The sequence below is a fragment of the Mytilus edulis genome, chromosome 9, assembly GCF_963676685.1.
Source record: "Mytilus edulis chromosome 9, xbMytEdul2.2, whole genome shotgun sequence".
NCBI lineage: Eukaryota > Metazoa > Mollusca > Bivalvia > Mytilida > Mytilidae > Mytilus > Mytilus edulis.
In genome coordinates, this window is record NC_092352.1 from 33,069,569 (window position 1) to 33,082,633 (window position 13,065).

Below are 13,065 nucleotides of genomic sequence, written 5' to 3' on the forward strand. Positions count from 1 at the left end.
CACACTATATCTCCTACTTGAATTCCAGTTTTGAAATTTTTAAATCTTTAACATAACTAAATCCCATTGTATGAAAATTTGAATTTCCTTGAGTTAACACAGCATTTTATGCACAAAACTCCCACTAATATTATAATAGATTTCAAAGAAAAAACACAGCAAGGTATACTCCAAAATTATTTTGAATTTTATATGTACAACATCATATGTAAGCCCCACAAAACTGTTTGAATGAATTATTTCCTCCTTGATGTCCTTCATGACAATAAAATCTTGAAAGAAACACATCACATTTTAAGAAGCAAAATTGCTATAAAAAGTCTGAGTAGTGAATTCAAATAAAATAAATCCAATATTGTACACACAATGACACCAAAAGATTTAAAATATTGCAAATAATAATCCAAAATGAGAATCTTGAAGGGTCATGTGAAGAAAAGAACAACATATCCCTCTGAAAATTTAAACTGTAAACACCTGAGCAGCTATTTCTTGTTTCACTGGCAGCTGGACAATACTATGTATAAGGGTTGGAATTTTAAAGAAGCATTTTGGTGTAAAAACAGTTTAAATTTTCAAACAAATTAATACATATTTATTTTAATCTTTTACTGATTTAGAATTTTAGGTAAAAAATAGATAAATCATATATATCAGGGATTTAAAACAATGAAAACCAAAACTATTTTCTTCCCTATCAATTTTTAATAGAATAATCCTAGGTAAGAAAATCTTCAGGAAAAAAGCATGCTGAAACTTTGGGTTAGGTGAATAAAAATCTGTACAGGTAGAATCAAGGTATATTTTAAATCTAACAATACCAACTGGTCAATTTAAATGTCCCTATTGTGTTGACAATTTTAAAAACAGGTTGAGCTATAGGTAAAATTTTACAGTAACACCTATAAGCATCTCACTGTAACAATCACTCAATTATATGTTTTAACCCTTACCAAATTCAGACTTAAAAATGTATTCAACTATCATATTTTTTATTTATTTTGTGTTTACTTAAGCTTTAGGCATGTGGTATATGAGTTCCACTGTCAGACTGTCAAAGTAGATTTTCTTGTTAAAATCTGTAATTTCAGATAGAAATACTTTTTTTCCGTCTGAATCTGACTTTCTCTTTTAAGACCCTGGTTTTAAATCACTTATACTGTAATGAAATGTTCTTTCTGAAAATAAGATGTTCATAGTTGGCAACTGCTTATTGCTGAGTTTGTTGACTTACATGGATTGTCCTAATTTTTTTCTTGTAATAAAAAGCCTTTTGTCAACATACTGATAGCAACAAAATCTTTTGAAATTAATATCTTTTATAGGATTTGGTTCGAGGTTATTTTAGAAGAAGCCTCTACAGATTTTGTTTCTCATTTATTACCAGTCCTGATCGAAAGATGTGGATTGTTGTACAATATACTAGAGTTCAAGGCAGATGTCAAAAGGTATGCAAATTATTTCATTTTAGAAAACTAAAAAATATCAAATCCTAGATGCAATTCTTCTTAATTTTGATTCACTTGCAATGTAAGAGTAGACATGTCTGCCATAGATATTTTGACATTACTTTATCAAACCTTTTATTTAAATAAATGAATGATTTTATGTACCGGTGTCATATGAAAAATTTGATACCTAGAAAATTGAACCTGGTGTAATTTTTCAGGGGTTCAATTATCCACAGGTTTCTACTTTTCCGGAATTTAACCACAATTCAATTTTCCATATTTATATCATGGATAAATTTCGATTTATTATTTATTCAGTAACAAAAGCTTGATAAAGCTGTGCAACAGAATTATTTTCTGAATAATTATGAAATGATCTTAAAAATTATTTACCTCAACATGTGTAGATGATAAAATTAATAACAAGAAGTTTTTAGTTACTGTTTTGAATAAATTGAATTTTTAAACTTTCAGATTAATTTCCCAGTATTTTGTAAAGTTGTTGAAGAAACATCCTACAATCCTCCTTGATCAACAGTCTGACATCTTAGATTTCCTCATGACACCAGCTAATATTACCAATAGAGAGGACTTCTTTGCTAATATGGTTTGTAAAGATAAATTATGGTTTAGATTTGTATCATGTATGTTCAATTTTATAGAATACATTCAAGTTGTGTTCTGTATTGCTCACAAAACATGTGGTTTTTATCTACATGTCAAGAAACATTTTAATGTCTCATCAATAATTACAAACAAATATTAAATTTATTAAATATTTTCAATTAATCTAAAAATATAAAAAGAACTTTTGAGGTAAGTATAACATGAAATTCATTTGATGCCATTTAATTATACAGGTTTGGGGTGTTGGTGAATATTGTTCTACAACAAATGATGAACGATGTACTACAGAGAATATTAGAAGATTCTTTGAAGTTCTAGAAGCTCTGACTTATGAATTGTCTGGGATGATAGCATCAACAACGACATCATCAGTATCACATGCTAAAATCACATGTATGCTGATGTCTACTTTAGCAAAGGTATGAAAATAATTATCCGTTCAACCATTTCAAAAGTAATTACAGTATATATTGATCTTTGGGAATTTCAATGAATTATTATACGACCGCAAAGTCGTATATTGGTATGACTTTGGCGTTGTCGTCGTCCGAAGTTATTTGTTTTTTGCACTATAACTTTAGTATAAGTTAGTAGAAATCTATGAAATTTAAACACAAGGTTTATGACCATAAAAGGAAGGTTGGGATTGATTTTTGGAGTTTTGGTCCCAACAGTTTAGGAATTAGGGGCCAAAAAGGGCCCAAATATGCATTTTATTTGGTTTTCGCACAATAACTAGTATAATTAAACAGAAATCTATGAAATTTTAACATAAGGTTCATGACCACAAAAGGAAGGTTGGGAGTTTTGGTCCCAACAGTTTAGGAATTAGGGTCCAAAAAAAGGTCCTAAATAAGCATTTTTCTTGTTTTTTGCACAATAACTTTAGTATAAGTAAATAGAAATCTATGAAATTTTAACACAAGGTTTATGACAACAAAAGGAAGGTTGGAATTGATTTTGGGAGTTTGGTCCCAACAGTTTAGGAATTCGGGGCCAAAAGGGTCCAAAATCAAACTTTGTTTGATTTCATCAAAAAATGAATTATTGGGGTTCTTTGATATGCCAAATCTAACCGTGTATTTAGATTCTTAATTTTTGGTCCTGTTTCAAATTGGTCTACATTAAGGTCCAAAGAGTCCAAAATTAAACTTAGTTTCATTTTAACAAAAATTTAATTCATGGGGTTCTTTGATATGCTGAATCTAAACATGTACTTAGATTTTTGATTATGGGCCCAGTTTTCAAGTTAATCCAAATCGGGGTCCAAAATAAAACTTTATTTGATTTCAACAAAAATTGAATATATGGGGTTCTTCAATATGCTGAATCTAACCATGTATTTAGATTTTTAATATTTAGGCCCGGTTATCAAATTGGTCCACATTGAGGTCTAAAGGGTCTAAAATTAAACATTATTTGATTTCATCAGAAATTGAATTCTTGGGGTTCTATGATATGCTGAATCTAACCATGTATTTAGATTTTGAATATTGGACCATAAAAGGTAAATGTCCAATTTAAAATTTGTAAGTGTTTTAAGTTTAAGTTCTTAGACCATATTCATTCTGTGTCAGAAACTTATGTTGTGTCAACTATTTAATCACACTCCAAATTCAGAGCTGTATCGAGCCTAAATGTTGTGTCCATACTTGTACATAACTGTTCAGAGTTCGACCTCTGCAGTCGAATAAAGATGCACCCTGCGGAGCATCTGGTTTTTACATCTTAAAGGGATTGTGATATTCAAACTAATAGTTTGTTTATATTATGTCTGAATTTGCTGAAGCATTTACCATATCAGAGATGTAAGTTCAGTTTTGTCCATCAAATTAATAACATTTAAGAATAGTATATGTTACTCATTTTATTCTGCAAAAAACAGATAAAGATAAATAATATATCTGTTTTATTTTAGCTATCTACAAGGTGCCAAGATTTAATACCAAGAGCCATTTTATGTTGCACTAAGGTAGCCAGACAACAGGAACAAGGATATTTAGATACTAATTCCCAAGAAACCATTATTAACAGAGCACAAGAGTTGACCAATATTCTTAAAGTTCCAAAGTAAGTTTCAATTTTCTTAACCTGCCTTATTTGTTTGATTTTTTAGTGGAAGAAGACGTCAAGTCTTCTGAAGACTTAAGGGGCTGACCATTGGCATTGAGTCTCCGTATGCCGCATTCATTTCGTGTATTACAATTTCAAAACAACTTAGATTCCTGACACCGATTTTTACACATGATTAGGCATCTGAATCATTTAATTTGTAAATTATGATTGTAAAACAATCACTATCGTAAATATGACCCTTTTATTTTATTTGTAAATTATTAGATTTCATCTCATCCACATGAACGTTATTTGTTTACTTGTTTTAACTGTAGATATTTGTATTACGCATGCGTGAATTTGGTATCGGGACAACTCGCCCTGTTTACAAGTTCGCCCTTGAAGTTACGAATTTGCAATCCTGCAGACAAGAAGATTTTGTTTTTATATAAATAAAAAGGATATATAAAGTGTTGTCTTTATTCATGGTTTTCCTTTGTCATGTGAATTAGATGCCCTTCGTAACATACATGTGAACCTCCCGTTTAGGAGAAAGAACTCCCCTGTATGAAATTTTTCAGACGCCATATTTGATCATTTCTTACTACTGTACGGGTGTAATTGACACCTGTGTTAAATTTTACCTGAACATCAAAGAAGATGTATAATTATATGGCTTCACTTGACAGCTTGGGTGTCAAACATACTGGTAATCAACGATGTTTACCTCCGGCTAACTGCCGTTGTGTTATCAAAACGATGTGTATTGGGAATATTGAAATACTTTTTTGTTACTTCCCTTTGTTTAATCCTGTTTTCAGTTATTTTGCTTTTAAAAATGTAAATTGTAAAAAGACTATAAATGAATAATATTTTAATCAAATAATCATAAAAGGATGTTGATTAAATGAATTTAAATGATTTTGGACAAATAAAAAAATTAAAATTTACAAATTATTTTAGCAATCTAGACCTCCTTTCAAGGATTAAATTGAAGTTTATATCATAATTTTGTTTACAACAGAATGTTATTTTAATTAATTTACGATGTTGCAAATATACATGTGGAGCTTATTTCTTTCTTATTTGTCTATACATTTACAAATGATAAGGAGATGAAGACATGAACAAAAATATATACAGATAAGATATATAAATATAATGATTCATTTGCTAGCAGTGAACAATCATTTGTCAAAAACAAAACAAAACAAAACAAGAAACAGATTCTTCTTATTATTTTATTTTATTCAAATAGAGAGGCAATAATGGAACTATAAACATTACAATTTGATGGAAATTTGAAGAAAAAACACAATTTCTACATCATTTGGTTACATTTATGACAAAATTTATGTCGATAAAAAAACATGATGTTTTGACCATTCAGTACTTAACCCTTTCCTCCATAATGACGCTTTTTGACGCCACCCCCTTTACCCCATAATGACGCCTTTTGACGCCTGTGTAGTACCTCAGTTGAAACACTTTGACTACAAAGTGTCTGCAGTAGACTCACTAAAATTTGTATCCAATATGAAAAGGAATATCATAGGAATATTCTACTTAAATTTATTTAATGAAATATTTGTTTTTTGCAATGCATTTTAATACTTTAAAGCCTATTTTCAGCATTTTATTGAAAAATTCTATTTTGTGTTCATTTTTTACAGTGGGTTGTGATGATCTTCCAGTTAGGTTACCCTCATTTGGAGTGTTGTTCCCAACCTGTTAAAGGTCCATCTTTGTGCATAATTCAAAATTGGAAATTTCAACAAGCATCTAATATTCTTAATCTGGAAAATAAACCCTGGTCTGCTAGCTTCATGTATATTTTTTCTACCGATTTAATATATAACTAGAATCATGCAAACAGACTTAAGGAAAAGGCATGTAAGTTCATCATACAAATATGACACTTTTTCTAGACAATCCAGATCTTGCAAAATACGTCGCTAAAAATTGTAACCTTTAAAATTGTTGTGCAGTAAAAACCCATATGGGAACTTTCAAAAGTTGGCAGGTATGTAACAAGTCTTACTATTTTTATGCTCCATTTATGGGCAATATGTTTTCTAGTCTGTCCGTCCGTCCTGCTTCTGGTTATAAAGTTTATGGTCGAGGTAGTTTTTGATGAAGTTGAAATCCAATCAACTTGAAACTTAGTACACATGTGTTCCTCTGATATGATCTTCTTAATTACTGCCAAATTAAAGATTTTACCTAATTTTCATAGTCAACTGAACATAGAAAATGATTGTACGGATGGGAAATCCATGTACTTATGACCTTTTCTTGTTTGAAGAAAAAAAATACATTTTAACGATAATGGAACAAAGCAGCCTGGGTAAGTGGGGCTGCTTTTATGGTAATTCAAGTTACCTTTTATTCACCTTCTTCCACTTCAGAGCTATCAGCTCTTTGATTATTTATAAACATAAAAAATGTTTGATATAGACAATGTGTGCTCATGGACATATATTTCAGGTATATTTTCAAAACTATATAAGATTTAACATCATAAGACTAAACAAAAATCTTCTGTCATTTTTTGGTCCAAGTCAGACGTAAACTTTTCAAATTTTGTAATTAATGTGATTACATGACTTTGTAATCACTTAGAAGTTTTTCTGTCAGATTTCATTTCTAGTTTCATCAGCAAAGTTTTATTGTTTAGTTTACCCATATAAAACATGAAAGATACTTAGTATTAAAAAGAAGTGATTCATAGTTGCTTAGGAAAATGCAAGATTGGATAGAATGAAGCTAAGAACATGTGTGAGCAAAATATTCCTTTTTAGCTCACCGAGGCCCTCAGGGCTCATGTGAGGTTATGCCATCACTTGGCGTCTGTCGTCGTCCATCGTCGTTGTAAACTATTTCAAAAATCTTCTCCGAAGAAATTGCAGAGCCAAATACCTTCAAATGTTAACTAAATGTTCCTTAGGGTATCTAGTTTATAAATTGTATCTGAAGTTTTGATCCATTGACAAACATGGCCGCCATGGCTAGAAATAGAACATAAGGGACAAATGCAATTTTGGCTTATATCTCAAAAAATAAACCTTTAAAGCAAATCTAACAAGGGGTAAAATTGTTCAATTGGTCAAGATCTATTATCACTGAAATTTTCAGACGAATCGAACAACCCATTCCTGCAACTAAATTGGTAGTTATAAGAAAATTTTGCAGTTTCTGGAATATTATTATAGATAGATATAAACTGTGAACAGTGATTATGTTCAGCAAAGTAAGATCTAGGAAAAAGTCAACATGACCAAAATTGTCAGTTGACCCCTTACAGAGTTATTGACCTTTAATGACAATTTAAAAATCTTCTCCTCTGAAACCATTGTGCCTTATACTTCTTAATTTTAAATGAATGTTCCTTTTTAAATGAATGTTCCTTTAGGAATCTAATTGATGGATTGTATCCAAATTTTTTATCCATCAACAAACATGGCTGCCATGGCTAAAAATAGAACATAGGGGTCAAATGCAGTTTTTATGCCAAATCCTATGATAGTAGAGGGGCATTATGTTTTCTGGTCAGTGCTTCTGTTCGTCCGTCCATCTGTGCGTCCGTTCGCTTCAGGTTAAAGTTTTTGGTCAAGGTAGTTTTTGAAGAAGTTGAAGTCTAATCAACTTGAAACTTAGTACACATGTTCCCTATATGATCTTTCTAATTTTAATTCCAAATTAAAGTTTTGACCCCAATTTCACGGTCCAATGAACATAGAAAATGATAGTGCGAGTGGGGCATCCGTGTACTTGGGACACATTCTTGTTGTCTTATATCTTTGAAACTAAAGCATTTAGAGCAAATCTGTCATGGGGTAAAAAAAATTAAAAGGTCAAGATCTATCATCCATTGTTGGGTTCCTGCCACTAAATTGGTTATTTCAAGGAAATTTTGCAGTTTTTGGTTATTATCTTGAATATTATTGAAGATAAAGATAAACTGTAAACAGCAAAAATGTTCAGCAAAGTAAGATCTACAAAAAAGTTTGAATGACCAAAATTGTCAATTGAACCCTTAAGGGCATACGATACAGTAGAGATCCCTCGTTGATTTTTTCTTAAAATTTTGATAGAAGGCCAATTTCATTGTGTACTTTTCAAAAATGCAAAGAAAACAGTACCTTCATGACTTACTTTTTGAGATAATTTGGTTCGAAATTTGCATATTTGGAAGAAAATCCCTGAAATTTCATAAATTATGACTTTTAAAGAAAGTAACAATACTTTTGAATGAAAAGTCATAACTTAACCGGGTTTTTTGTAAAATATTCCCTTGATCCATGGCATCAACATGCTGAAACAAGTTTAAGGTTAAATCAAATCATCATGTTCCGGATTTAGATTGCTATATCCGAAATAAAGAAATTGAACATATTTTTGCGTCTTTTCGGCAGTGCAGAAAAAAATTTGATCGTTGATTTTTTCCTGAAATTTTGGCGGAGTGTTCTTGAAACAGTACTTGATTGATTGCAAAAGAAAAAAATTGGGGTCCATGTGCTTGTTTTTTCAATAAAAGCCATAAACCTTAATTTTTTACGACGTCTGTCAGTATGGCGCTAAATTACGTTAAATTTAGTTTTAATCGCAACAACGTCGTGTAAGCATTCCCGCCGTACACAAGTTTGCAGGTGTTTTTCAAAGCGTTGATACTTATCATAAAAATTTATAAGATGGTAAATCATAAAATGAAAAAAAAAACATTTGTGCTAAACATTTACGAAACGAAATTTGGACAGGAACCTTTTCATAAAAAAAAAAAAGACTATAAAAAAGAATTCTAGCAGATTGCTTTGTCAGATGTACGGCAAAAAAGAAAATCTGATTGAAATAAAGGTGCATCTCCGTCCGAGATTAGTTCTAAATTGCTTCATGAACTGTAAGAGGATAGACAACTTTATTGACATCACAAAATGTGAACCAACTATAAATTTAGTGAGGCGATACCTTAAATTGACAACAGTATAACCTTCAACAATGACAAAACCGATACCGTATCGTCAACTTTAGGTCTCGACGTACTTTGATTTTTATTTTATTTTTACATTCAAAAGATAATCATCTTTCAAATTTAAATTATAAGCAGTACTTCTTGTTTTATAATAAGAGCTGTTTTGTGCAATTTAACTCATGCCATTATTGCCTCAATCGACCGAAAATGAAGTTGTAATATAATATTTCATAGGAAGTGCAGCAGCCGATATAAGAGAATAATATTGAAAGATGTCTTTATCAATAGATAAGTTACATAACCTTTTTTTTACGGCGTATACGTATGAATATTGGCGTACTTGTTTGTCTAGAAGTAGAGCTATATTGAAAACAATTTGTTCGTCTGTCCGATCGTCTAATTATACGACGAGTTTAAACGTGTGTACACTTTCTGATCTGTCTGTCTGCAATTAGTGTAAATTTGCCGATACTTCAATTTTTATCTCTCAATACATTGAAGTATAATAGGGACGTGCTTATACATGCAAATAAGAAGACGTGGTATTATTACAAATGAGGCAAATCTCAATCAGAGACCAAATTGCTTAACGACTATAGGACATCGGACGGCCTTCAACAATGAGTAAAACCCATACCGCATAGTAAGCTATAAAAGGCCCCTATACATGACAAATGCAAATCAACTCAAACGGGAAACTTACGGCCTGATTTAAGTACAAAACAATGAACAAAATACAAATATGATGACCAATACCAAAAGACACCATTTAATTACAAACCCTTTTAACAGCATGTGAACGTGCGTTTTCTTGTTTTGGTCTATTACATCCAGTTTCATATACAAAAATAATACATCCAATTAAACAAACTAACGTGTGACAATTATGCATCTATTGGTAATATTTTGCTTAAATTCAAACCAAAAACGGCACCAATATTTTTTTTTGAAATCTTTTTAACGGACTTTTATTGACAGTTTTTCTACATACACATACAATATAATATGTTTTTAAAATATCAATTAAAATCGGCAATTTTTTTTATGTACCAATTTCAAGTCCAGAGCAGGATGAGACAATCTCTTTTTTATTATTTTATTTACGAATCGGGATGTTATACGACCTTGTCCAACAATGAGGGTCTCGCACATGCAGTCGGTTTTGTTATTTCATTGATAGTCTGTTAAATTTGGCCTTACAATGTACAATGACAATGTTCCGTAAAACTTGGAGGCTGCCAAATTCTAAACAAGAAAAGAAAAAAAGACACAAACTTAACTATTTTGATTCTGATATTTTTCAGTTCAAGATAGTATTATTTACTTCGAATTCATTATCAATAAATGAAAATAACTGTTCTCGTCATGAAAAATTTTGCACAGCTGTACAACACTCCGTAGTGATGACTTTTGTGTATGGATTTCAACACCAGACCCGATTCGGCCACCCTATAACAATAGATTTTGTTAAATTTTTACTCATTAATCACGGGTTCATACGTTTTCTCATTTCTATAAGTTTCATTAAAATGACATTTGGATGTCATAAATGTGTAATTAAATATTTGCCGCTGGACGTTAAGTAGCTACCAATACTCATAATTAGCTATTGCAGGTCGTTATGTTCCGAATTGTGTTATTGGGCCGTGCAGTTTTGGCAGTTATTCAGTGCCAGACTAAAAAGCTCCACAATTCTTCTTCCGTCTTTCCATGTCAGTACTCTCTTCCGTGTCTAACACCATTTCATCAATTTCGTCATGCAAAATTGTATTTGATTTATTTTTGTACATCTCAAGTATTTCCTTTAATCTAACTGCTCTTCGGTGGGTTTCTTGGTTTTTTAGAAACGGCATGGCCACTTTTTTAGCAGGTACTTTTTTGAAATTCGCGCAACCGAAATTAATGACGTCAGAGAATATTCCGCGAAATATGACTTATTCTAAAGCGACGTCGCGAAATGTTAACGTTCTTATTAGAAACATCGCGAAATTACAACGTTCTGGTTACCAACGTCGCGAAAACAACACGGACAGTTTTGAAAACGTTATTATCTGCCCCTGCTACTGTATCGTATTCCCTTAAGGAGTTATTGCCCTTTAAGAAATTTTACACAAGTTGTTTATGTTTTTTAACTTTAAAATCTTCTCAAATGAATCTAGTATAAATTTTGTATTTTATTTTCTTGTACGTCAATAAACATAGAGACACTATGGCTAAAATGGGCCATATGGGTAAAATACATTTATTTGCCTTTGAAGAGAATATGACAGATACAATGAACATTTAAATGGCATTTTTAAGCCACTCATTAATATATATTGAAAAGCAAAAATAATCATTGATGAAAGATTTAAGCAAAAAAATAAGAGGTGAGCGATTCAGGCTCTTGAGATCCTCTTGTTTAACAAGAGTAAAGTGTAATAATTTTGATAGCTTTGATTAGCACAAAGATTAATTCAAACTGCTTTTTCAAAATTGTTATTTAATTTTTTACAGTTTTGCTGCTACTGCTTTAAACCCATCAAGCGATATATTCACAGGAAGGTAAGTTCTGTAGTAACCAATAGGTCTGAGTACACAGTTATCGTCCCTTGATTTTCGTTGTCCACGAATATAGTCCCAAGTGTGGACAGTGTGTTACTTGCCAATCTTTTTATACCCCTTCCAAATTTATTTCTTCATGTTTTATGCATCAAATAGCAAGTAGGGGGATAAAATTACACTGTGAAAAAATTTGATTCATGAATTTTAAGTAAAGTAGTGATTTGGTCCAGCTGAAAAAGGTTAAAAATAAGTATTTCGGAAGCTGTCAAAAGATTTCAAGACCCCCTGAACATAAAATTGTCCATATTTTGAGTAGAGCTGATGAAGTTTTCTATAATTTGTCCCAAAAGTAGTACACCACACTAAAAATATTATTGAGAAAGCGCAGGTGGGATTTTTTTTATTTCCATATATTGTCTAAAAGAAATGCACTACTAAATAACTGTGTACTCGGACCAATATTGCCCTTAAAAATAACTATGTAACTTCTGTTAAGTAATTTTTTATCCAGTCAATTGCACTTAAATTTCTTTGCCAAGCAATTCATTATAATCCGGAAACTGTCATGTTTTTTAAAATAGTTTAAGAAAATGATAATAAAAGTGTTCAAGAGTATTAATTTCTGTAAAATTGTTTTGATCATTTTTATGCACTCATCATAGGAGGGGTCATTAAAAGTGTTACCCATGTCTGTTTGTATTTACTTACTCCCGAAATTGGTTTACGTTATCTAACTTTAAATTGCACTTACCAAATGCAATTAAACTTATACACATTGAATGCTTATCACCACAAAGCAGAGATCATGTGTGAATTTGGGTGGCATCAATTTTACTGGTTATGAGTTATGCCCCTTTTCAAATGGAAAAATTGCCAAATTTTCGGTTCTGTTTGTTAATTTAACATTGCCTCAATCATATGTTATGAAACTTATACACATTGCTTATTACCACAAAACTTTTACTGTTTATGATTGATGTCCCTTTATAATGTTATATGCAAGCTGTGACATCATCTGTGTCTCATGGATATGACACCATCTGTGTCTCATGGACATGTTCTCCATTTATTCTTTCAAATTTGTGATCTCCCTTTATACTATTTTATTTATTGAATCTTTTTTTCAGATGGCATCAGGATAGTTCAAGTCTTCCTACCATTCTTCGTGGAGTTTACCAAATCATCAGTACAGAATAATATAGGGGATCAATAAATTAAGAAATACAGTTTGACATACCGGTTAATTATTTTCAGCTAAGGCTGAACAGTCTATAGTGTTGGATAGTGCAATAATTTTAATGATTGTTTTATATGAATTGATATGTTATTCTTTAATTGCAAAATTTTGTTATTTAATATTGTTACTAATATACATATTTTATACTGTTATTTATTGTATTAAATAGATTAACCACATTT

The 13,065-nt window shown here is 31.1% G+C and overlaps 1 protein-coding gene across 2 annotated transcripts in view; it reads left to right on the forward strand.

The window, feature by feature from the left end:
- LOC139488174 (AP-5 complex subunit zeta-1-like) overlaps window positions 1-13,065 on the forward strand; it is a 33,025-nt gene extending 19,960 nt beyond the window's left edge. For both annotated transcript variants that reach the window (XM_071273621.1, XM_071273622.1), the window contains 6 exons: window positions 1,326-1,448; window positions 1,926-2,058; window positions 2,312-2,497; window positions 3,997-4,148; window positions 11,599-11,646; window positions 12,774-13,065. In XM_071273621.1, coding sequence (XP_071129722.1) covers window positions 1,326-1,448; window positions 1,926-2,058; window positions 2,312-2,497; window positions 3,997-4,148; window positions 11,599-11,646; window positions 12,774-12,843 — 712 coding nt within the window. In that variant the 3' untranslated portion in view covers window positions 12,844-13,065. The remainder of the gene's footprint in view (window positions 1-1,325; window positions 1,449-1,925; window positions 2,059-2,311; window positions 2,498-3,996; window positions 4,149-11,598; window positions 11,647-12,773) is intronic.